Source organism: Saccopteryx bilineata, chromosome 2, assembly GCF_036850765.1.
Source record: "Saccopteryx bilineata isolate mSacBil1 chromosome 2, mSacBil1_pri_phased_curated, whole genome shotgun sequence".
Classification (NCBI taxonomy): Eukaryota; Metazoa; Chordata; class Mammalia; order Chiroptera; family Emballonuridae; genus Saccopteryx; species Saccopteryx bilineata.
The window spans coordinates 273,247,885-273,271,122 of NC_089491.1; the positions used below are offsets into that span (position 1 = coordinate 273,247,885).

Here is a 23,238-nt window from a genome sequence, read left to right on the forward strand (position 1 = left end):
TACATGTACTACTATAAGTCCCTTAGTTAGAAGGGAAGCTACAAGGTAATAAAAAATATATGTGTACTTACACTTAACCTATAAATCTAGCTACTTAGAGGGAGGACACCTCCAAGAAGAAGTATACTTTAAAGAAAATTACTTGCCCTGGCCGGTTGGCTCAGCGGTAGAGCGTCGGCCTAGTGTGCGGAGGACCCGGGTTCGATTCCCGGCCAGGGCACACAGGAGAAGCGCCCATTTGCTTCTCCACCCCTCCGCCGTGCTTTCCTCTCTGTCTCTCTCTTCCCCTCCTGCAGCCAAGGCTCCACTGGAGCAAAGATGGCCCGGGCGCTGGACATGGCTCTGTGGCCTCTGCCTCAGGCGCTAGAGTGGCTCTGGTCGCAGCATGGTGACGCCCAGGATGGGCAGAGCATCGCCCCCTGGTGGGCAGAGCATCGCCCCTGGTGGGCGTGCCGGGTGGATCCCGGTAGGGCGCATGCGGGAGTCTGTCTGACTGTCTCTCCCTGTTTCCAGCTTTAGAAAAATGAAAAAAAAAAAAAAAGAAAATTACTTATTGCCAGCTTAGTTGTCACTAAAGGTAAAAGTTAAGATTTTTAAAATTAAGAGTTCTGACTAAAAGGAAATTATAGTTTTGGTAATAAAAGGTATAAGGTATAGAAATACTTTAGAATGAAAAAGAGAGAAAGTAAGTTATTATAAAGCCAGTTATTTCCGAATAGATAAGAAAGTTCATAAAAATTAAAGGTTTTTGTAAATTGCAGAAGGTTTGTGCAAGTTGTAGGAGGTTAGTACAGAGAAGAAAAATAAAAGGCAGAAAGAAATTAGTATGAGAATGTATTCTCTTCATCCCCTTGGCTCACTATGTTACTTACTGCTCTTACCAGACCCCTCATTTTGCTTATAGTGTGGGGGGGTCACCATTGGTCCGTGTATTATCAACTGCCTCATGCAGTATGTACAAAAGAGAATTCAATCCATAAGGCTTGTAGTACTAAGGGCACACTATCAGCGTCCCAGCACATACCAGGGACGACCCCTGACCCAATTAGCTTATAGGTACAGCTAAAGTAGAAAATTCTCATAAGCCTCAGCAAATCTAATCTTGCTAGCAAAGGCAGGATGTGTTCCTTGTGTGTCAGCCCTGCAGATATTTCAGAAAGATAGTTTATTATCTTAGAACAGTGTGTACTTGTATACTTTTGCAAAGATATTGTACAAACGTGCTGAAAACATTGTAACCTTGTAGGTTTCGCCTATAAATACCCCTCTCCCCCTGAGCTCATCACTGTCCATTGTGAGAGGCATAGTAGGCTGATCACTGGCCAGTGTATAAAACCCAAATTGATTGCATCAGTTTGGGGTCCAGTTCCAGTTTGTTGCGGTTGCATCACGACATTTGTTCAAGAAAAAATAGATACTGTAAGACTTATGGTCTTAGCTTAGCCCTACCAGATTATACCCAGTTCGGATGAGCAATACCAAAGTTCAATGGTTTGAACTAGTAAGAAGAAAAGGGGGGAATGTGATATCTTAGGACAAGCAGTGCAGGCCACCAGCCATGAAAACTGAGTACATCCAGTACATGGCTGGAGGCAAAAAATAAACAACCGTTAGAAATGTAGCAATATTTTCCACTGAACTCTATGTACTCAACATCCAGGAAGCCCTACCCTAGAAACTTAGCCAAGAATAAGGTCAGCTAATCGCACCTCCTTCGCCCTTGTAAACGCTGCTTGCTTGCTCAACCTAGATAACCACACTATAAAAAGGAGCCATTTTAGAAGCTTGGGACTGCAGTGTTCCCTTGCGCGGTTACCTTCAGTCCCTGCGCAGGTTTTTAAAAAAATTTTTTATTTTAGAGAGGAGGGGGAAGAGAGAGAGAGAGAGAGAGAGAAGGGGGAGGAACAGGAAGCATCAACTCCCATATGTGCCTTGACCAGGCAAGCCAGGGTTTTGAACCGGCAACCACAGTGTCTCCAGGTTGATGCTTTATCCACTGCCACCACAGGTCAGGCCGACTGCGCAGGTTGGCAATAAAACTTATAAAATTCACTTTGGGTTTGCTGTGGTCTGTCTCCTGGGATGTAACATGTATTTCAGTTCCTCACAGGCCCAGGGATTCATGTGAATAGAAGTTAGCTTGTATTCTGAGTCTGTGCTGGAATGTTCCTCTGTTCCTCCTCGGGAAGAGGGAGCTGGTTCCCATATGCTTGGAAACATTGACTGTTCATCACTTCTCCACCCACATGACCCGCGGAATCTGTTCCCTTTCAGAGACGATCTCTGAGGCCAGCGATATGAAGGAAGCTATGGAAATTATGCCCGAAATGCTGGAATTTGGGATTATAAATGCAAACATGCTTCATCTGCTGAAAAATGTTATTTCTCAGGTAAACATGGGCAGAGGGAAGATATCCCAGCGTTTCTAAGATGAAGGCCACCTGACTCATTCATTCCACGAGTAGGCAGGTGGCAGCTCTTAACGTTCCAGACACTGTCGTGGGCTCTGTCCTTACGTTTGTTCCTCCCATTATAAAAAACATAAAGCCAGAGGCCACTGAAGAACATGGGTCATGGAACATGGTGTCGCGGAATGATTTGTTCTGTACACGTGGCATTTCAGATTTTCTTGCCAGCGCTGTCCTTCAATCAGCACAAAGAGTCAACGATGGCAGCCACACCTGGAGAAACCCTGGAGTCTCCTGAGCATGAAGTGGACCTGCCTAAACTGCCTGGAGAAGCAGTAGAATATCACAGCTTTCAGTTAATACGGGATGAATTTTTAATGAACGTCCAGAAATTTGCAGACAACATTCAAAGAACAATACAGCAACTTGAAGGTAAGCTGTCCTTTTTCTCCTTGTTAGCGAAGCATGATGAGTTTTACTTTAAGAAGGCAATTTATGGCCCTAGCTGGTTGGTTTAGTGGATAGAGGGTCAGCCCGGTGTATGGACATCCCGGCTTCAGTTCTTGGTCAGGGCACACAAGAGAAACGACCATCTGATTTCTCCCCATCTCTCTCCCCCTACTCCTCCCCACTTCTTTCCCTCTTCCCCTCCCACAATTGGTGTGAGTGTGGCCCGGGGCACTGAGGGTCTGAGAGTCTACCTCAGGCGCTGAGGATAGCTCAGTTGATTTGACTATTGGCCCCCAATGGGGGTTGCTGGGTGGATCCTGGTCGGGGTGCATGTGGGAGTCAGGCTCACTATCTCCCCTCCTCTCACTTAAAAAATAAAATAAAATAAAATCAGGGAAGTTGATGGAGTAGGGAGGGTTTCCATGAACAAGAATGGGTTGAGGGCTGGGTCCTGGGGCTTAGCTATCTCTGTGTCCACAATGCAGGGCCCTGTCCAAGGTGGGCCATCAGTTGGATGGAGCTGCTCTGCACCTCACGGGAAGGGGAGAGCGTGTGCCATGCGTGGAGAACAGTAGGGTCGGAGTGTGAGTCAGCTGGTGGTTGTACTGAGGTTTGGAGCTGAGAAGCCACCAGAGCGTTCATCTGCACGGGCTGTTAGGGTTCAGAATTTTCTGATTCTAGGAAAGTAAACCTCTCCCTACTTTAAACTTGAGCACACCCACTTTGTAGGAATTTTCTCTGTTGGGAATGATAATCTTATAAAAATACTTATACAGCCTATTTGTTTTTGCAAAAGCCCCTCCTTTTCCGATAGATTTCCTGCTAGCCAGGGATCCCCATTGCCAGGTGGGCCGTTGCTCTCTCAACGTGTCACGCTGTCTGTCATCCCCGCTGCAGTGTGTCTGTCCCTTCTCCTCAGTGGGGTTTACTTCCTGACTGTGCAGGAATGCATCCTTTTGTCACTTCCTAAGGAAATATGTGCAGGAAATAGTTTTATGAGAGCTTGCATGTCTGAAAATGACGTTCTTCTATCTTCAAGGTTAACAATTTGTCTGGGTGTACAAAGTCTAAGTTGAAAGTAATTCTGGCACAGATTCTTTGAATACTGTTTTCTTCACTTTTGCCCCCAGCATTCAGTGTTCCAGAGGAGAAACTGGATGCTCTTTGGGCTTGCTTTCCCATCCTTTCCCTCTCCCGGCCCCCACACCTTGATGTAAGCATTCAGATTTGTCTCTTTATCCCTGGTATCAAAATCTCATGATGGTGATTGGTGTGTGGTTCATTTTGCCAAGTGCTCTGTGAGTGTTTTCAGTCTGCGGGCCTAGCCTTTCCAGCCGGAAGAATTTTCTTGGTGTTTTCTTCATGGTTTGTCTCTGTTCTTCTACTCATGCCCGTTGAATGAATGCTGTTGATTCTGTCTCTTTTTTCCCCATTTCCCCATCTTTTTGTCTTTGTGTTCTTTCCTGAAGAGTTTCTCAACCCTTGTTTACCCTCCCACCCCCTCGCTGGGTTTTTATATCCGCTCTTACATTTTTAATTGTAATGTCTTCTTCTGATCTGTGCGTTGCCCATCACATCCTGTACGTGCTTGATGGATGCCGTGTTGTCTCAGATCTCTGAGACTAAGAGTTGGGATTCAGCATGTTTTTTATTCTTTTTTCCCCTTTATTTTATCTGGGTTTCTTCTGAGGTCATTGCTTTTGATTTGTCTTGGACTGTGTTTCATCATGGAGGTTTCCCCAAATAGCTACTGAGCTCTGGTTGGTTTATTAGTTTTTATTTATTTTATTTTTTTAAAAAAGATTTTATGTGGCCTGACCAGGCGGTGGCGCAGTGGATAGAGCGTCGGACTGGGATGCGGAAGTACCCAGGTTCGAGACTCCGAGGTCGCGCGCGGGCTCATCTGGCTTGAGCAAAGAGCTCGCCAGCTTGGACCCAAGGTCGCTGGCTCCAGCAAGGGGTTACTCGGTCTGCTGAAGGCCCACGGTCAAGGCACATGTGAGAAAGCAATCAATGAACAACTAAGAAGTCGCAACGCGCAACGAGAAACTGATGATTGATGCTTCTCATCTCTCTCTGTTCCTGTCTGTCTGTCCCTGTCTATCTCTGCCTCTGTAAAAAAAAAAAAAAAAAAAAAAAAAGATTTTATGTGTTGATTTTACAGAGGGAGGTGGTGAGCAAGAAGTATCAACTCAGAATTACTTTACTTTAGCTGTTCATTGCTTGCTTGTTGGTATGTGCCTTGACTGGGTAAGCCCTGGGTTTTGAACCAGTGACCTCAGCGTTCCAGGTGGACAGTTTATCCACTGCACCACCACAGGCCTGGCAGTTTTTCAATTTTTAAATGAAAATTACTAGGTTGTAAATTCAGGAACATCTTAAATAACTAAAATCAATTTTTATTTATTTATTTTTTAATTTTGATTTTTTTGTATTTTTCTGAAGTTGGAAACGGGGAGACAGTCAGACAGTCTCCCACATGCGCCTGACCGGGATCCACCCAGCATGCCCACCAGGGGGTGATGCTCTGCCCATCTGGGGCGCCGCTCTGTTGCAACCAGAGCCACTCTAGCACCTGAGGCAGAGGCCACAGAGCCATCCTCAGCTCAAGGGCCAACTTTGCTCCAATGGAGCCTTGGCTGCAGGAGGGGAAGAGAGACAGAGAGGAAGGAGAGGGGGAGGGGTGGAGAAGCAGATGAGTGCTTCTCCTGTGTGCCCTGGCTGGGAATCGAACCCGGGACTCCTGCACGCCAGGCCGACGCTCTATCACTAAAATCAATTTGATTGAACTTAATGCTAGAACAATGATTTAATCTCTAAAATGTTTTAGACATTACTTTAACGAAAGAGAATGACACATAGATGATTAGGACAGGGGATGTAGCAGACCTTACCATGCTGACGTAAGGAGACAGGAGCTCAGGAGCCAACGGGTCAACTGGAACATTTTTGTCTATAATCGTTTTTTTTCAAACTGGTGGTTGACTGAGCACTTTTATTCTCCTAGGTGAGATCAAGTTAGAGATGCCAAGCATCAGTGTAGAGGGAGAGGTGTCTACCCTGGCAGCCGACGTGGAAACCGTTGAAACCTTGGAGCAGTGTGTGATAAACTGGCTGAATCAGATATCCTCGGTTGTCAGCGGCCAGCTGAAAAAGACACCTCAGGTACCTTGTGCGTGGCCTTTGAGGATCCCTGATACAGTTCCTGCTTGCTTCCCTGAGGAATAGCCAGGGGCTGGGGGATCTGTGTGGTCTAGCCTCTTTCCTTACTGTTTTGTGGCCTCCTTGAAACGTCGAAGGAAACATACCTGAGATCATCATTCTCAGGCTCTCTGATGCTAGGGTGCTACCAGGTCCCCTCCTGGGTCGATAAAGATAGTACTGTGTATCAGTGAGGATGTTTGGGCTGCCGAAAACAGGAAACCCAGCTCAGCTGGCTTAAATAAGAAAGAATTTGTTGTCACCTAACTGAAAAAAAGTCCAGCATCATGTTGGTTTCAGGAATGGCTTGATCAAGACTCTGGCTCTGTTTCTCTCTAGATCTCTAAGTTCCATCCTTTCTGTGGGGCCGCCCTCCTCAGGTTGGCTTCCTTCCTGGTAGCGACTTGCAACAGTGTCTGGCCCGACATCCCCACATCGTCCAGAGAAAGATGAGTGTCTTTGTCCAGCACGCCCAGCAGAAGTCCTGAGATGCACTCTGATTAGACCATCCTGGGTCCAGTGTCCACCCCCATAGTCCTTGTACAGATTGGCCCTTATGTGGAGCGTTTGGGATCAGAGGAATGGCTGCTGGAGATCTAGCCCCATGTGTGCGCTCCACCTTCATGGTGACAGTTGTTTCTGTGTTCATATCGCCTCTCAGGGGAATGGTCCTCTGGCTGAAATCGAATTCTGGAGGGAAAGAAATGCAACCCTAAGTGCACTCCACGAGCAGACAAAGCTTCCGATAGTCAGGAAAGTCCTGGACGTGATCAAGGAGTCCGAGTCCATGCTCGTGGCTAACCTGCAGCCAGTCTTAACGGAGTTATTCAAGCTGCACATGGAGGCCTCAGACAACGTGCGGTTCCTGTCCACCGTGGAGCGCCACTTCAAGGTACTGCGCTTGGGGTGGCACCTCAGCATCTCAGCCCCCGTGTGGACTCACGGGGAAGTTTCCTTCCTAAAAATTCAGTGTTTTAAAGAATGTTGTGAAGGGTATATGAAGTAATATTCATTATTTTAATCGCTGGTAAGCGTACAGTTCAGTGGCGTTAAATATATCTGCAGTGCCATGCCCTCATCATCTCTGTCTAGATCCAGAACTGTCCGCTATCCCCACCACAAGCTCTGCACCGCTTACACAGTGGGCCCCCTCCCCCTTGCTCCCGATAACCTCTGCTCTAATTTCTGTCTCTATGATTTGTCTATTACAGCTATTTCACATAAGGGGAATCATACGGTATTTGTCCTTCTGTGTCTGGTCTATTCCACTCAGCATAATGTTTTCAAGGTTCATCCTGGTGTCAGAATTTTGTTCCTTTTTTTTTTTTTTTTTTAACAGAGACAGAGAGTGAGTCAGAGAGAGGGATAGACAGACAGGAATGGAGAGAGATGAGAAGCATCAATCATTAGTTTTTCATTGCGCGTTGCAACACCTTAGTTGTTCATTGATTGCTTTCTCATATGTGCCTTGACCATGGGTCTTCAGCAGACCGAGTAACCCCTTGCTGGAGCCAGCGATCTTGGGTTCAAGCTGGTGGGCTTTTTGCTCAAACCAGATGAGCCCGTGCTCAAGCTGGCGACCTCGGGGGTCTTGAACCTGGGTCCTCTGCATCCCAGTCTGATGCTCTATCCACTGCGCCACCGCCTGGTCAGGCTTTTTGTTCCTTTTTAAGGCCCAACAATATTCCATCGTATGGATAGGCCTCTGTGGTGTACCCATCACCTGTTGGTGGGTGTGGGTTATTTCTCCCTGTCGGCAGTGGTGAACTGTGCTGCTGTGAGCATGGCTGCACAGATCATTTGTTTGAATCCCTGTTTTTAATTCACTTGGCTGTATCTCTGGGGGTAGAATTGTAGGTACTATGGTAATCCTGTTTACCTGTTAGAGATATTGCAAGAGCTGTTTTCCACCAACAATGCACAAGTGTAATTCCATTTCATTTTGGGGGGGAATTCTTTTCTACGCTGAATTTATTATGCACAGATGCAGTATTCCAAGCCCAGGAATCCTTATTCTTGTCCCAAGAAAGAGGCCAGCAGAAGTCCTGGTTTTGCATCTGAGGGAATGAGCTGTGTGTGGTGAGCACCATACCGGGAACAAGCCCGGACCCGAGCACCCCAATCTGCGTGTGCCACCTCTCAGCCCATCTCCTTCTCTGGAAAATGGGGGCAAGGAGACGACTTTCTTTATGTGGTTGCTGGAGGTTTCTGGTGCCAAGAGCAGCACTGGGGAAGCAGCTGGCGCAGGTACCACTGTGCACGTGGTACAAGTGTAAATATATATCCATGGACACACACACGTGTGCACACGCACATACAAGTGAGGCTGTGTAGGTGATTCAGCCCCTGCTCGGGTCCGAGGGCTTGAGGTCCAAGTGGAACCTGTCACTGAGTTGATGTTAGTGACATCATCATTTCCTTCTTTGCAAAATGAGTGATTTCGATTGATTTGATGGCACTTCTGCCATGAAATTTAGTATAGTTATATATGCATATGATATGTATATACACATTCTTTATGTACACTTCTGCAAAGTGCTTTATTTGCCTTAAATTATAACGCTGTCTTTTTATGATGGTCCATACAGACCTATTTTAAACCTTTGTTTGTTCAACACTTTCTCCCGTGATAAGTGCATTTTGGGAGGGGGGATTAAGAAGAGTGCAGCTTGCCGCACATGGTGGCTCTGTTAACCTCTTTGACCCCGAGGCTAAGGTTGCTTGCTCTGCGCCCTCTGTCTCATTCTCTCTCTCTCTCTCTCTCTCTCTCTCTCTCTCTCTGTCTCTCGTGCACGTGTGCACACACGTCTCTGGTCAGAACCTAACGCACGGGTCTAGCTTTCACGTTGTCCGGGAGACCATCCCATCCATGATGAGTGCGCTGAGGCTGGTGTGGATCATCTCCCGACACTACAACAAGGACGAGAGGATGGTGCCCCTCATGGAGCGGATTGCCTGGGAGATCGCCGAGAGAGTCTGCAGAGTGGTGAACCTGCGGACCTTGTTCAAGTAAGGAGTAGCGACGACACCATGCGTCCTTAGGAGCGTGTGGTGTCTCGGCACCACATTGCCCAGGCTGACCGGGCTGCAGCAAGCCTCCGTGCTCACTCCTCCTCCTTCTCACGGCTGATTTGTAGGCTGTTGTGTGGATATGTAGGTCGCCCTGTTTTACTAGGACCTTCTTCCTCAGCTGTCCTTGGAGAGACAGAGGCACAGGGTCAGAAAATCCTCAGTTCTGACCCCAGATGGAACAGTCTCTGAGGATCAAATGTTGAAGGAGACACAGATCATTTTTCACTTTTCTTAAAATTGATTTTGAGAGAGAGAGAGAGAGAGAAGGAGAGGGAAAGAGACAGGGAGGGAGAGAGATGAGAAGCATCAACTCGTAGTTGTGGCACTTGAGTTGTTCATTGATTGCTTTCTCATACGTGCCTTGGCGGGGTTGGGGGGGCTCCAGCCAGGCCAGTGACCCCTTGCTCAAGCCAGCGACCTTGGAGTTTCAAACCTGGGCCCTCCGTGTTCTGGGCCACTGCTCTATCCACTGCACCATCACTGGTCAGGCTTTTTTTCCACTTTCTTTTTTAAAAAAGAAAGAAATCTGTAGAGGTGACATAGGTACAAAACCTTGGTATTATCATTTTGATGTTATTATCATGTTACAGCCCCTACTGTTGACTTGTGGCCTGGGACCCCCTGCCACCTGTGGCCCTTCCAGCTCAGGCAGAAAGCTTAATTGGGCGGGCGGGCCGCAGCCTTGTGCAGGGGCAGCCACCCGCGAGGTCGCCTGGGTCGCAGCGGGGAGTTCCTGGCACACCTTTGCTCATTGTGGCAGAGCGTCCCCTCGCCCAGTGAGTCTCTGCAAAGAGGCTGTGAAGTCAGGGAGGCTCTGCTCCTCAGTTAGAAACCTGTTCCCCTGGGGACTTGGGCTCAGACTCGTAGCTGCTCTGCCTTCCTTCCTATCACTGCATCTCTCTGATCCAGAGAGAACCGAGCGAGTGCACAGCACAAAACCTTGGAGGCCAGGAACACCCTCAACACATGGAAAAAGGCCTATTTTGACACCAGGGCCAAGATCGAAGCTTCGGGGAGAGAAGCCCGGTGGGAGTTTGACCGGAAACGGCTGTTTGAGAGGACAGATTACATGGCCAGCATCTGCCAGGACCTGTACAGTGTCTTGCAGGTAGGGCAGCTGGAGCACGTTTTCTTTTTTTTGTTTTTTGTTTTTTGTTTTTGTTTTTAAGAGACAGAGAGAAAGAGTCAGAGAGAGGGATAGACAGGGACAGACAGACAGGAATGGAGAGATGAGAAGCATCAATAGTTTTTCGTTGTGCGTTGCAACACCTTAATTGTTCATTGATTGCTTTCTCATATGTGCCTTGACCGTGGGCCTTCAGCAGACCGAGTAACCCCTTGCTCAAGCCAGTGACCTTGGGCTCAAGCTGATGAGCTTTTGCTCAAACCAGATGAGCCCGCGCTCAAGCTGGCGATCTCAGGATCTCGAACTTGGGTCTTTCGCATCCCAGTCCGATGCTCTATCCCAGGGGTCCCCAAACTTTTTACACAGGGGGCTAGTTCACTGTCCCTCAGACCGTTGGAGGGCCGGACTATAAAAAAAACTATGAACAAATCCCTATGCACACTGCACATATCTTATTTTAAAGTAAAAAAACAAAACGGGAACAAATACAATATTTAAAATAAAGAACAAGTAAATTTAAATCAACAAACTGACCAGTATTTCAATGGGAACTATGCTCCTCTCACTGACCACCAATGAAAGAGGTGCCCCTTCCGGAAGTGCGGCGGGGACCGGATAAATGGCCTCAGGGGGCCGCATGCGGCCCGCGGGCCGTAGTTTGGGGACCCCTGCTCTATCCACTGCGCCATCGCCTGGTCAGGCTGGAGCGTGTTTTCTTTAATGTGCGTGAAGGTGGTTAGAGTTGCCCGCCCAACTGGGATCTAACTGGCATGCCCACCAGGGGGCGATGCCCTGCCCATCTTGGGGCGTTGCTCTGCTGCAATCAGAGCCATTCTAGCGCCTGAGGCAGAGGCCACAGAGCCATCCTCAGCACCTGGGCAAACTTTGCTCCAGTGGAGCCTTGGCTGAGGGAGGGGAAGAGAGAGACAGAGAGGAAGGAGAGGGGAGGGGTGGAGAAGCAGATGGGCGCTTCTCCTGTGTGCCTTGGCCGTGAATCGAACCCAGGACTCCTGCACGCCAGGCCGACGCTCTACCACTGAGCCAACCGGCCAGGGCCTTGGCCTTTTTTTTTTTAAAACATTTATACCCATTTATTGGGGAGATTGCTTTGCCTGTAAACTCACAACGGATGAGGCATCTTGTTGCAAGGTCGCAGGGGAGCAGAGGGAGACCAGCCTGCAGGTCCTGGTGAAAGGCAAAGGGCACACACTCGTGATCGTGGTGAGGGCATCCTGCTTCTCCCTGCCTCCCCTGCTCCAGAGCACACGGCCGACGTTTCAGAGCCCACTCGGCCCCCTCTCTCCCCTCCCTGTGGTCAAGCTCCTTCTAAAGTCCCGTGCCCTCAGAAATGAAGTCCTTGTTGTATTTTTTTTTTTTTTGTATTTTTTCAAATTTAGAAGGGGGGAGGCAGAGACAGATTTCCACATGTGCCCGACCAGGATCCACCTGGCATGCCCACCAGGGGGCGATGCGCTGCCCATCTGGGACATTGCGCCATTGCAATTAGAGCCATTCTAGCTTCTAAGGTGGAGGCCATGGAGCTGTCCTTAGCGCCAGGGCCAACTTTGCTCCAATGGAGCCTTAGCTGCAGGAGGGAAGAGAGAGAAAGTAGAGGGGGAAGGGTGGAGAAGCAGATAGGAGCTTCTCCTGTATGCCCTGTCCGGGAATCGAACCCGGGACTTCCACATGCCGGGTTGATGCTCTACCGCTGAACCAACTGGCCAGGGCTGATGTTGTATTTTTTTGGATCACACTATGCCCAACACACAAGGCTTGGAAATTCCTTCTTTCCAAGAACTTATGTAGAACTCATGGCCTAGACTCAAGCTTTGGCAAGATTCTTGGCCAAGCCGAATAAGAAACCCAGCAGATTGTGCCCAAGGGCAGGAGTTCTGGAAGAAGTGTTGAATGACTCCTGTAGGGCACAGGAACCCAGCGTTGGTCAGTGTAGGTGCCAAGATCATTCTCTCTTGAAAGCATTGACCCGGGCCTGTGCCATTCAGGACCGCAGCTGGAGGACGCAGTGGATGACAGCTGCAGATAACTGAAATACAGCACAACGCAGTTACCCAAAACCATGTTTTCCTCTTTGAATTAAAAAGATAAAATAGAATTATTCCTCGGGGATTCTCAGCAAATGACAAATTGGAGAACAGTCAGAGGGCGCGCTGGCTGATGTCCAAGCACACTGAGTCCATTCTCCTAGCAGTGGCCCTGACAGTGGGCCTTCCCATGTCACAGAGCAGCCAAGAGACAGATGGCGCACAGAATGCGCCGGAACATCCAGAGCACACAAGACTGTGGTGACTTCTCTGTATCTTTGGTGACATCCCTCTCTCCCTCTTCTGGTTCCCCTTTAGCCTCTGGCCACTCTTCCTTGGTATCCTTTGCAAAACCCTCCCGCTCTGTCTTTTCACTAAATGTTGGAATTCCTTAGCGGCTGCATCAGACCTTCTCTCCTGTTCTTCATCAGCCGTTCCTCATCGTCCCTCTCTTCAGCAGCCGCCCACCGGCCAGGCCTCCTGTCACTCTGGCCGCTCTCTTTTGAAAGAATGTTCAAGGGCTAAGTGGCTGATTGGTCTCATGAGGGTCTGGGCACTCATTTAAGTCGACACGTTTCCTGAGAACGCACAGGGTGCCGGGCACTGAGCTGACTGCTGGCGATGCGGTGAGGAGCAGAAACTGGGCCGACTGTGTCCCTGCAAGGCTCCTGTGCACAGGGCAGGAGAAATGCTGTTAAAAGTATTAAAGTACGGGCCCTGGCCAGTTGGCTCAGTGGTAGAGCGTTGACCTGGTGTGCAGAAGTCCCGGGTTCAATTCCCGGCCAGGGCACACAGGAGAGGCACCCATCTGCTTCTCCACCCCTCCCCCTCTCCTTCCTCTCTGTCTCTCTCTTCCCCTCCCGCAGCCGAGGCTCCACTGGAGCAAAAGATGGCCCGGGCGCTGGGGATGGCTCCTTGGCCTCTGCCCCAGGCGCTAGAGTGGCTCTGGTCGAGACAGAGCATCGCCCCCTGGTGGGTGTGCTGGGTGGATCCCGGTCGGGCGCATGCGGGAGTCTGTCTGACTGTCTCTCCCCGTTTCCAGCTTCAGAAAAATACAAAAAAAAAATTAAAGTACGATGTGTTTCTTTTCTTCTGATGTTCCTCACTCAGTACAGCTTTTTTTTGTTTGTTTGTTTGATTGTCATGACTGTGGCAAAGTCAAGAAAGTAGAGAAATGTTTATATTATTAGCATGAATCTACCATTCATTATATTGTAGCGTTGGGTTAAAATGCGAATATAAGAGCATCTGAGTCACGTGTGTGTCACCGACATGATGCAGGTCCTGTTCTGTGGCTCAAGCAGCATGAGAGGTGTGGGAGCAGTAAACACGCAGATTCTGCTCAGCTCCTCTGCATGTGTGCACGGTATCCTCCCCTCAGACTTCATTTACAAAATGCAAGTTCAAAGATAAAAATATCAAGAATTTCAAGATGGTTAGAGCAATTAAACCCAGCCTTTCTGGGCCCGTGCACCTGCCGGGTAGCACGCCGGCCCTAGCAAACACGCACCTGGTCTGTGGCCTCGTGGAGCTTACAGCCTAGTAGAAGAGAAGGGTGAGAGACATGACAGTCACACAGACACACAGCTACAGCTGAGGTGAGTCCTGTGAGAACAGTCAAGGGGTCTCTGTGAGGGTGTACTGGGCCTGGCCTATTCTAAAGCGTCAAACATGGTAAAGTGATACTTAATGAGTACTGCTAGCTAGGTACTTTGAACTGCAAGTGCAAGGGTCCTGGGGCAGGAAGGAACGTGGAACTGAAAGATGACCGAGTGGCTGTAGGCGACAGGGAGAGGAGTCTGGGAAGAGAGGGAATAGGCAGGGAAGGGCCTGAGTGGGCAGACTTTGTAAGCCATGTCAGGGTGCCTGGATCCTATCCTGCTTGCGAGGGGCATGGTACTGAAGGGCTTAGACTGCGAGGAGGTCACTTATGTGACAGGATTCTTGTCCTCAGACAAATCTAGGTGTGCAATCCACTTATGGTGAGAACATTTAATACAAAACCGAGGGGTGACCTTGTGCTTTGTTTGATTGGACAGGTGATAGAGGAATTCTATAACATATTTGGTCCAGAACTAAAGGCAGTGACGGGGGACCCCAAGCGCATCGATGATGTCCTGTGCAGGGTGGACAGCCTGGTCACCCCCATGGAAAACCTGACCTTTGACCCCTTCAGCATCAAGTCCTCGCAGTACTGGAAATACGTGATGGATGACTTCAAGATTGAAGTCCTGGCAAGTAACACCTTCGTTGATCTGGCCTTGGATGTGGACACCATGTATCCCCTTGTTAAACTTGTGGGGTTATTTGGTTATGCTTAGAGGTTTTTTTAATTATTACTATTTATTTATTTACTTATTATTATTTTTTAAAACTTTCTTTATGTGAGAAGCAGGGAGGCAGAGAGACAGACTTCTGCATGCACCCCACCAGGGATCTACCTGGCAAACCCCCTTGAGGGGTGATACTCTGCTCATCTGGGGTGTTGCTCCGTTGCTTGGAACCAAGCTATTTTAGTGCCTGAGGCAGAGGCCATGGAGCCATCCTCAGAGTCTGGGGCAAACTTGCTCAAACCATTCAAGCATGTCTGCGGGAAGGAAAGAGAGAGTTAGAAGAGAGAGAGAAGGGGAGGAGAAGGGTGGAGAAGCAGCTGAGCGCTTCTCCTGTGTGCCCTGACTGGAAATCAAACCTGGGACTTCCACACGCTGGAACAATGCTCTACCGCTGAGCCAACTGATCAGGACTGAGTAAATTTTTTCTAAATCACAAAGATTAATACCTGATTTTTGGTGAAAACAAACAAACAGAAACAATACAGAAAAGTGTAAGGCAATAAGGTAAAAGTGAACATTTCTCAATCTTCTTTGACTCGACCCCTTCTCCCCGGGATGAATACATTTAAATTGAGCAAGGCAGCATCTCCACAGAGGTGGGCTGGGTGTAGGATTGGAGAGGACATAGGAGGGCCAGGCTGAGGAATGGGACTCGATTTAGGAAGAGGTAGGGAGCCGTTGAAGGTTGTTGACCAAGGGAGTGATGTGATAGGAATTATACTTGAGGAGGGTTTTTCTGGCCACAGCATGGGTCAATTCAGGCTGGGGTGGGGTGGGGAGACAATATAGGAGGTTCTGGCCTGGGATGTGGGGGTGGTGCCTCCTGCCACAGTGGGGCTGGAGGTGAGACTGTGACTTCAGTGCACCAGGCATGCCAAGGTGTCCCGTCACGATTGCCCTTTCAGCCGCATGTGGGAACTACTGCCTCCATTTCATGTCTTAGGTAAGTGTTTTTTAACCCCAGAGTATCACTTTATGTGGACAACCCTAGACAGTTCTACTTGGTTAAATGAATGTTTTCATTTGTTCTCAGCTTCTACTTAATTTTAAGTATTAATTCTTAAATCAAACTTTTCATCAAACTACTTGTAATACTAGAAGGCTCATAATAAGACAAAGCAACTGCGAGCTTAATCGCTCTCCGTTCCCATTCTCGCTGTCATTTTCAACGGTACTATTCTCTTGTTATCTCTGTATTTCCTAAAGAACATGATAATGTGGTTGTTTCCTTTTTTATCAACCTCGATCAACCGTAAACATCTTTTAGTTATTTTTTTCAGAGTAGATACAGACTTGACTATATTATTTCTACTGCTCCACTTTGCCTTTCTGTTGTCCAACATAATTTCATAATAACTTTTGGTTAATTTAACAGTCAGAGTTTACTTACTGTGTCTATGCAAATACTATTCCCTGCTGACCCAAGAAGCCCACCGTAACCAGGCTAACTTTCTCATCAACCCTTCATTTTCCCGGAGTTAATCATTGCCTTTATTTTTCATTTGCCTGCTTATTTGCCTGTGCATTATTAGTTTCTCTAGCACCTCTGGAACACACCTACCAATCAACGGGTCCCATTTGCTCAAACATGGCAGTGCAGTTGTTGTCCTGTGGGCCCTCCCAGGGCTCGCTGTCCTTCTGTCCTGGTCCAGGTGTTTGCTCCGCAGACCTGTTGCAAAGGAGTTGCCCTCAGACTTCCTGTCTTCTGTCACCTGTGCTGGATCTCGTGTTCTAGACCTTATATCTCCCTCCTCCCTTGTTTACTTCTTTATTTTACTGGAGCACATTGTTTAGTAACTTCCTAAAAAAAGGTTTCATGGGAAGATATTTTTTGAGTCTTGTATATGTGAATCCTGAAATAGCAGGTATAGAATCCAAGGTTGGAAATAAACTTTTCTTCAGAAATGTAAAGGCATTCTTCACAGATGTCTCTTTCTTGCAGTGTTGTTAGAAGTCTGATGTCAATTTGGATCTAATTTTTCTATCATTAACCTTCCACTTTTTAATGAGTGGGGTGTGGTGGGGGTCCAGAGGGTGCATAGTGCCTGGCTGTGTGGGGTGCAGAACACACCCGTTTGCCCCTCCCCTTCCCAGTGCCGCCACTGCTTGCCTCCCAGAGCGTTCTGTGGGGAGCAAACCGGACCCCTCCTGCCAGCATTAGGGGTAGTTTTCTGCCTTCTGTAAAGCTAGTTAGTGACTCTCCTTCCAAAAGTTCCTCTGCTGTTGTGCCCTTTCCCATTTCTTTGTCTCTATAAGTTAATACTTTAGGAAATCCCTTTTCCATAACTTTGGACTGGTTGAGGGGCGGGCAGAAAACCGAAGCGGCGGGCTGCCGTTCTGCACTGGACCCCGGCCTCCCCGGAAGCACCCTGGTGGTCCTCACGGCCCCGCTTTGTTTTAGGCTCATTTTTTTTTCTTGCCATCTTGCTTTTGCGGGATAATCCCACTGGCATGGAGGGTGTTTCTTTGACTTTTTGTTTGTTTGTTTATTTTGGCAGGTTATTGAGAAAGAAGCCAAAAATTTTATTGATGAATCCTTTAAGACACTTCGGTCCGCTGAAGCAGCATTTGACATGCTTTTAAAGTTTAAGCACATTCGTACACGGGAGGCTATTCATCGACAAATGATGATGAAATTTAACGATATCCTTGCACAGTACTGTAAAGAGGTAATTGAAAAACCTATAGTTGCTGTCATAGTAAAAATGCACTTGGCAAAATGTGGACAGTTGAATCACATTGTTATTTGTCTTTTCCACCTAAATTTAGAGAAATGTGGTTTTCCCAGATAAGTGTGACACATAATACAGGTAATGAGCCTGACCAGGTGGTGATGGCTGTGGATAGAGTGTCGACCTGGGACACTGAGGACCCAGGTTCCAAACCCCGAGATCGCTGGCTCAATCTGGCTTGAGCATGGAGTCATCAGCTTAAGCGTGGGATTATAGACATCACCCCATGATTGCTGGTTTGAGCCCCAGGTCGCTGGCTTGAGCAAGAGGTCACTGGCTCAGTTGGAGCCCCGCTATCAAGGCACATGAGAAAGCAATCAGTGAACAACTAAAGTGCCTCAGCTATTAGTTGATGCTTCTCATCTCTCTCCCTTTCTGTCTGTATGTCTGTTTGTCTCTCTCTTACAAAAAAAAAGATACAAGTAATGAAAACAGAGCGGGTTTGTTTATTTAGTGGAGAAATTTCACGAGAATTTAATACGATATAACTCACATTGCGACGGGCCCCGCATGAGTGAGTCATAGCAACAATCACAGTAATCATCATAGCTAACGTGCAAAGATCACATATGTGCTTATATGTTAATTCAGAAAATTGTATCCGGTGCTTGGATATTGCAAGTGCAGTGTTAGGCAAAGAGATAGAGAGAGATGAATAAGCCTTTAAAGAATTCAGTATCTAGTGGAAAAATCAGATTTTAAAAAATACTTGTTGTTTTGTTCAGAAAATGAGAATCCGTGAGAGCATCAGACTGACGTAAGGTGATACAAAATAAAGGGGTGGAGGGACCTTCTAACGTGTTAGTCCCCTGCTGCTGCTGTAGCAAATTCCCACAAACCAGTGAGTTAGCACAACATGCATCTGTTATTTTTTCCTTCCGTTCTGCGGATCAGAAGTCGGCCACCGTTTCACGGGGTGTAAATCCAGTGTCGGCAGGGCCGTTTCCCCTTCTGGAGCCTCCTGGGAGAATTCATTTCTTTGCTCTTTCTTGTTTCTGGAGATACATGACCCCACTCTTCCATCTTCAAAGCCAGCACCAGCCAGTCCCACACCGGTCACTCCTACCCTCTCTGCTGCTGCCCTCTTCCTGTTGTAAGGTCCCTGTGGTTACAGACCCACTCAGATCATCCTGGGCCCGCTGAGTGGCGACCCTCATTCTGTCTGCAGCCTCCACACCCCTTTGTCCTGAGATGCAGCACATTCACAGTTCTGGGGGTCAGGACTGTTCCTGAGGGGGTTGCTAGTCTTCCCCTCATTCCTAATTACCCAGACGAGAGTGAGGAAATGCTTCTTTTAAAATGTAGACCATATACGGTCCAACAAATCTACCTCTGGTCTGTGCCCAAAAGCACTGAAATCAGGGTCTTGAAGACATAGCCGTACATCTCTGGTCACAGCAGCGTTACTCGCAGCAGCCACGGGGCTGAAACAACCCAAGAGTCCACCACTGGGTGGACGGGTAAACAAAATGTAGGCCATGCATGAAATGGAGTATTATGATTTAGCCTTAAAGAGGAAGGTAATTCTGACCCAGGATGCAACATGGATGAACCTTAAGGACATCATGTTAAGTGAAATAAGCTGGTCACAAAAAGAGAACTACTGTGTGATTGCACTGGTAGGAGGGATCTTTAATGGTCAGATTTATAGACAGAAAGTAGGATGGTGGTCGTCAGGGGCCAGGGGGAGGGGAAGTGGAGAGTTTGTGTTCCATGGGCACAGAATTTTAGGACAGGAAGATGAAATGGTTCTGGAGACGGTGGTGGTGATGGCTGCACATCACTGAGTGTACTTAATGCCCCTGACCTGCACTGGAAAATGGTTAAGATGGTAAGTTTTATTTTACATACATTTTACTACAATTAAAAAATATATAATAAACAATGACAAAATCTCAATGGCGCATACACACAGTTCAGGCCACTGGTCACATCTAGAATAGATTTCAGAATTTCTAATCGGTCAGTCAAATAAATGTACACAACCTGTAATTATAAGGAAATTTGGAACGTGCACATGTTTAACATTAGAAAGTTTTGCTGGAAAATATCAGAGCAAGTAGTAAATAATAAGTAGGTAGTAAAAAACACTATTTGAGACTATTTCTTGACATTCTAATGTTCATCTCTTTAAAGATTGTTGTCTCTGGTTAAATGTTTCCTGGCTAAATGGTGATGCTTGTCGCTCACAGAATATGCCCGATTGCTTTGCAGATTGACACCATGAACAACATCTTCATTCGGAACCTTGACAACCCACCACTGTGCAAGAATCACCCCCCGGTAGCGGGGGCCATCTACTGGGAACGCTCTCTGTTCTTCCGGATTAAGCACACCATCCTCCGGTTCCAGGAGGTGGAGGAGATGCTGGACAGTGACCGAGGACTGGAGGTTTGCTGCTCTGCTGGGACCGTCCCCTTTTGTGTTTTCCAGGCTCCACGGAGTTGCCCCAGTGAGCGGCAGCCCGCTTCCTAATCCACACCTGCTGCTTGGAAGGGCTCTCCTGTGGCCCCTGATTCAGGGCTAGGATTTAAAATAGCCTTTTGCATCCCTTCTCTTTGGCATCGCAGTATCTGCGACATCTTCCCGGTGGCTTGATGTTCGCCCTCTCTCAGCGGCGTGAAAACCGCCATCTTTCCGATAGTGCTGTCTGTCATCTCTCCACCCAGGGTTTTTTGTGAGTTATATCGCAGGAATTGACAAACCTTTTCTCTAAAAGCCAGAACGTAACTGTTTTAGGCATTTGCGGGTCGTAGAGTCCCTGCTGCAGCTGCTTGTCTCTGCCGCTGTAGCAGACAATACCCCAGATGACATGACAGTGAGCAGGCCTGGCTGTGTCCCGATGAAACGTCCTTCAGGAACGTTGGAATTTTGATTTCATATAGTTTTCATGTAGCACAAAGCATTGTTGTCTTTTCTGATTTCCTCTGATCATTTAAAAAATGTGGACCCTGGCCAGGTTGCCTGTTGGTTAGACCGTTGTCCCAACATGCCGACATTGCAGGTTTGATCCCCTGTCACAGCACATATAAGAATCAACCAATGACGGCATGAATAAGAGGAACAACAAATGGATTTCTCTCTCATCCTCTCTCTCTAAAAAAATCAATAAATGAAAATTAAAGTGTGAAAACTGTGCTTAGCTCATGGGCTGCACCAAATACAGCCCACAGGCTGAGGCCTGCCGGTCTCTGCCCATCAGCCTGGATTTCCGGGCGGTTCCGTCTCAAGTCAACCCTTCAAAACCTGTGAATTCTGTCTGGTTCCTTTTGCAGAATGTGTTAGGAAAAATTAAAAAATATATATATATATATTTTTTTTTTACAGGGACAGAGAGTCAGAGAGAGGGATAGACAGGGACAGACAGGAATGGAAAGAGATGAGAAGCATCAATCATCAGTTTCTTGTTGCAACACCTTAGTTGTTCATTGATTGCTTTCTCATATGTGCCTTGACTGTGGGCCTTCAGCAGACCGAGTGACCCCTTGCTCAGGGACCTTAGGTCCGAGCTGCTGAGCTTTTTTTGCTCAACCCAGATGAGCTCATGCTCAAGCTGGCAACTTCGGGGTCTCGAACCTGGGTCTTCCGCATACCAGTCTGACACTCTATCCACTGCGCCACCGCCTGGCCAGGATTTTTTTTTTTTTTTTTAGAGAGATTATTTCCAAGAACCAAATGATAATAAGTACTTGACTTCTTCGATAGGTGAAACAGAAGTATCTGGAGGTGGGCAGGACGATGAGGGACTACGAAAAACGCAAGTATGAGCAGTGGCGAGAGGCGACGGAGCAGCAGCTGCCAGCGCTCATGAAGAAGAGTCTGCTCACCAAGGTGCGTCTCCGGCATCCCTGTCCCCAGGGCAGCCGCCACGGGAGAGGATGCCGTGCGCCCTTTTTCTGACTCTCACATTGACGGGTGTTTCCAAATCAAAGGCAAATAAGGGCAGAGGTTGCCTGGGAGACGAGAAGCAGGAAGAAAGGAGATGGGGATGGCACAATATCACGGTCACGGGATCGGGCAACTCTCCCTGCGCACGTGGCTTCACTCCAATGATGTACACGCACAAAGTATTAGTTGACCCATACAGCAAATGGCTGGCCACTGATGGTTTTGTTTTTCTTTTTGTATTTTTCTGAAGCTGGAAACGGGGAGAGATAGTCAGACAGACTCCTGCATGCGCCCGACCGGGATCCACCCGGCACGCCCACCAGGGGCGACAGTCTGCCCACCAGGGGGTGATGCTCTGCCCCTCCGGGGCGTCGCTCCTTTTTTTTTTTTTTTTTTTTTACAAAGGCAGAGATAGACACGGACAGACAGACAGGAATGGAGAGAGATGAGAAGCATCAATCATCAGTTTCTCGTTGCGCGTTGCGACTTCTTAGTTGTTCATTGATTGCTTTCTCATATGTGCCTTGACCGCGGGCCTTCAGCAGACCAAGCAACCCCCTGCTGGAGGCAGCGACCCTGGGTCCAAGCTGTTGAGCTCTTTGCTCAAGCCAGATGAGCCTGCGCTCAAGCTGGAGAGCTCGGGGTCTCAAACCTGGGTCCTTCCGCATCCCAGTTCGACACTCTATCCACTGCCCCACCACCTGGTCAGGCCATCGCTCCGTTTTGACCAGAGCCACTCTAACGCCTGGGGCAGAGGCCAAGGAGCCATCCCCAGCGCCCGGGCCATCTTTGCTCCAATGGAGCCTCGGCTGCGGGAGGGGAAGAGAGAGACAGAGAGGGAGGAGAGGGGGAGGGGTGGAGAAGCAGATGGGCGCTTCTCCTGTGTGCCCTGGCCGGGAATCAAACCCGGGACTTCTGCACGCCAGGTCGACGCTCTACCACTGAGCCAACCGGCCAGGGCCACTGATCGTTTTTAACCTGCAGGAAAACGCTATTTCCCACGATTCATCCGTATCTTTCCTTTGGGGCCTGACACAAAGCAAATGCTCAGTAAATGAATTCCAGTAGCAAGGGAAGAAAGGCCTGGGCCTGGAGGTTTTAGGTCTCTAGTCTCTGAAATTGCGAAGGAGGGACCAAAATAGGTGACAAAGGCCAGGAGGGCTTATCAGAAACTGGCCCGTGCTTGTCACAGTCATCAGCTTTTCTAAGCTTTTGAGGGGTACCAGAATTGTGATTTTTTTTTTTATGTGCAGTTGCCCGATTTTCAAAGGTGAGTGGCTAAATGGAATTCTTTAGAAGCTGTTCACCAAACAACTTCTGTTGGCGTCAGGGTTCCAGCTGGCTCCCCAGTCTGTCGGCTTCAGGGGGACCTACGTTGATTGTTTCCAGACCCATGTGTGACCTGGGTCATGTTGATCTGATTGCTCTCGGACCGCCCTTCCACACTGACAGAACGTTCCTTCCACAGATGTCGGCTGTCTCGGAGGATGCTGTGAGCTCCGATAGGGGCGTGACTTTTGCCATCAATTTTCCGTCTGCTCTCAGGGAGATTATTAATGAAACCAAGTACATGGAACAGCTGGGATTTTCTGTCCCCGAGTTAGCACGGAGTATCGCTCTCCAGGAGGACAAATTTCTTAGGTAAAGCGCTTCTTAACTCAGCCGTAAACACTTTTTGATCTTGGGATTCCCTTACACTCTGAAAAATTATTGAGAACCAACACCCTCTTGCCGAAAGCTTTCATTTTTATGGGTCTTATAACTACCAATATTTTAACAGTCAAAGTTAAAACTAAGAAATGTTTAAAATATATATTTATTCATTTATCTAAAAATCGCAATAACGAACTGTTCCATGTTCACGTAAATAACATTTTAAACGGGAAGTGACCGATATTTTCCTAAAAAGGAAGTTAGTGAGACGATTGGCAGCGTTTTGCGTTTCTACAAATCTGCCCATCTGAGTCGCAGGCTGGGTCCTGGTCT

General features: G+C 48.0%; 1 protein-coding gene across 1 annotated transcript in view; it reads left to right on the top strand.

Annotated features, from left to right (window-relative positions):
- Positions 1-23,238, top strand: part of DNAH10 (dynein axonemal heavy chain 10) — a 135,871-nt gene that overhangs the window by 27,425 nt on the left and 85,208 nt on the right. Inside the window, exons 5-15 of the mRNA XM_066260762.1 lie at positions 2,275-2,390; positions 2,624-2,840; positions 5,866-6,023; positions 6,721-6,951; positions 8,878-9,068; positions 10,041-10,239; positions 14,339-14,533; positions 17,131-17,301; positions 19,579-19,755; positions 21,070-21,195; positions 22,721-22,893. Coding sequence (XP_066116859.1) covers positions 2,275-2,390; positions 2,624-2,840; positions 5,866-6,023; positions 6,721-6,951; positions 8,878-9,068; positions 10,041-10,239; positions 14,339-14,533; positions 17,131-17,301; positions 19,579-19,755; positions 21,070-21,195; positions 22,721-22,893 — 1,954 coding nt within the window. The remainder of the gene's footprint in view (positions 1-2,274; positions 2,391-2,623; positions 2,841-5,865; positions 6,024-6,720; positions 6,952-8,877; positions 9,069-10,040; positions 10,240-14,338; positions 14,534-17,130; positions 17,302-19,578; positions 19,756-21,069; positions 21,196-22,720; positions 22,894-23,238) is intronic.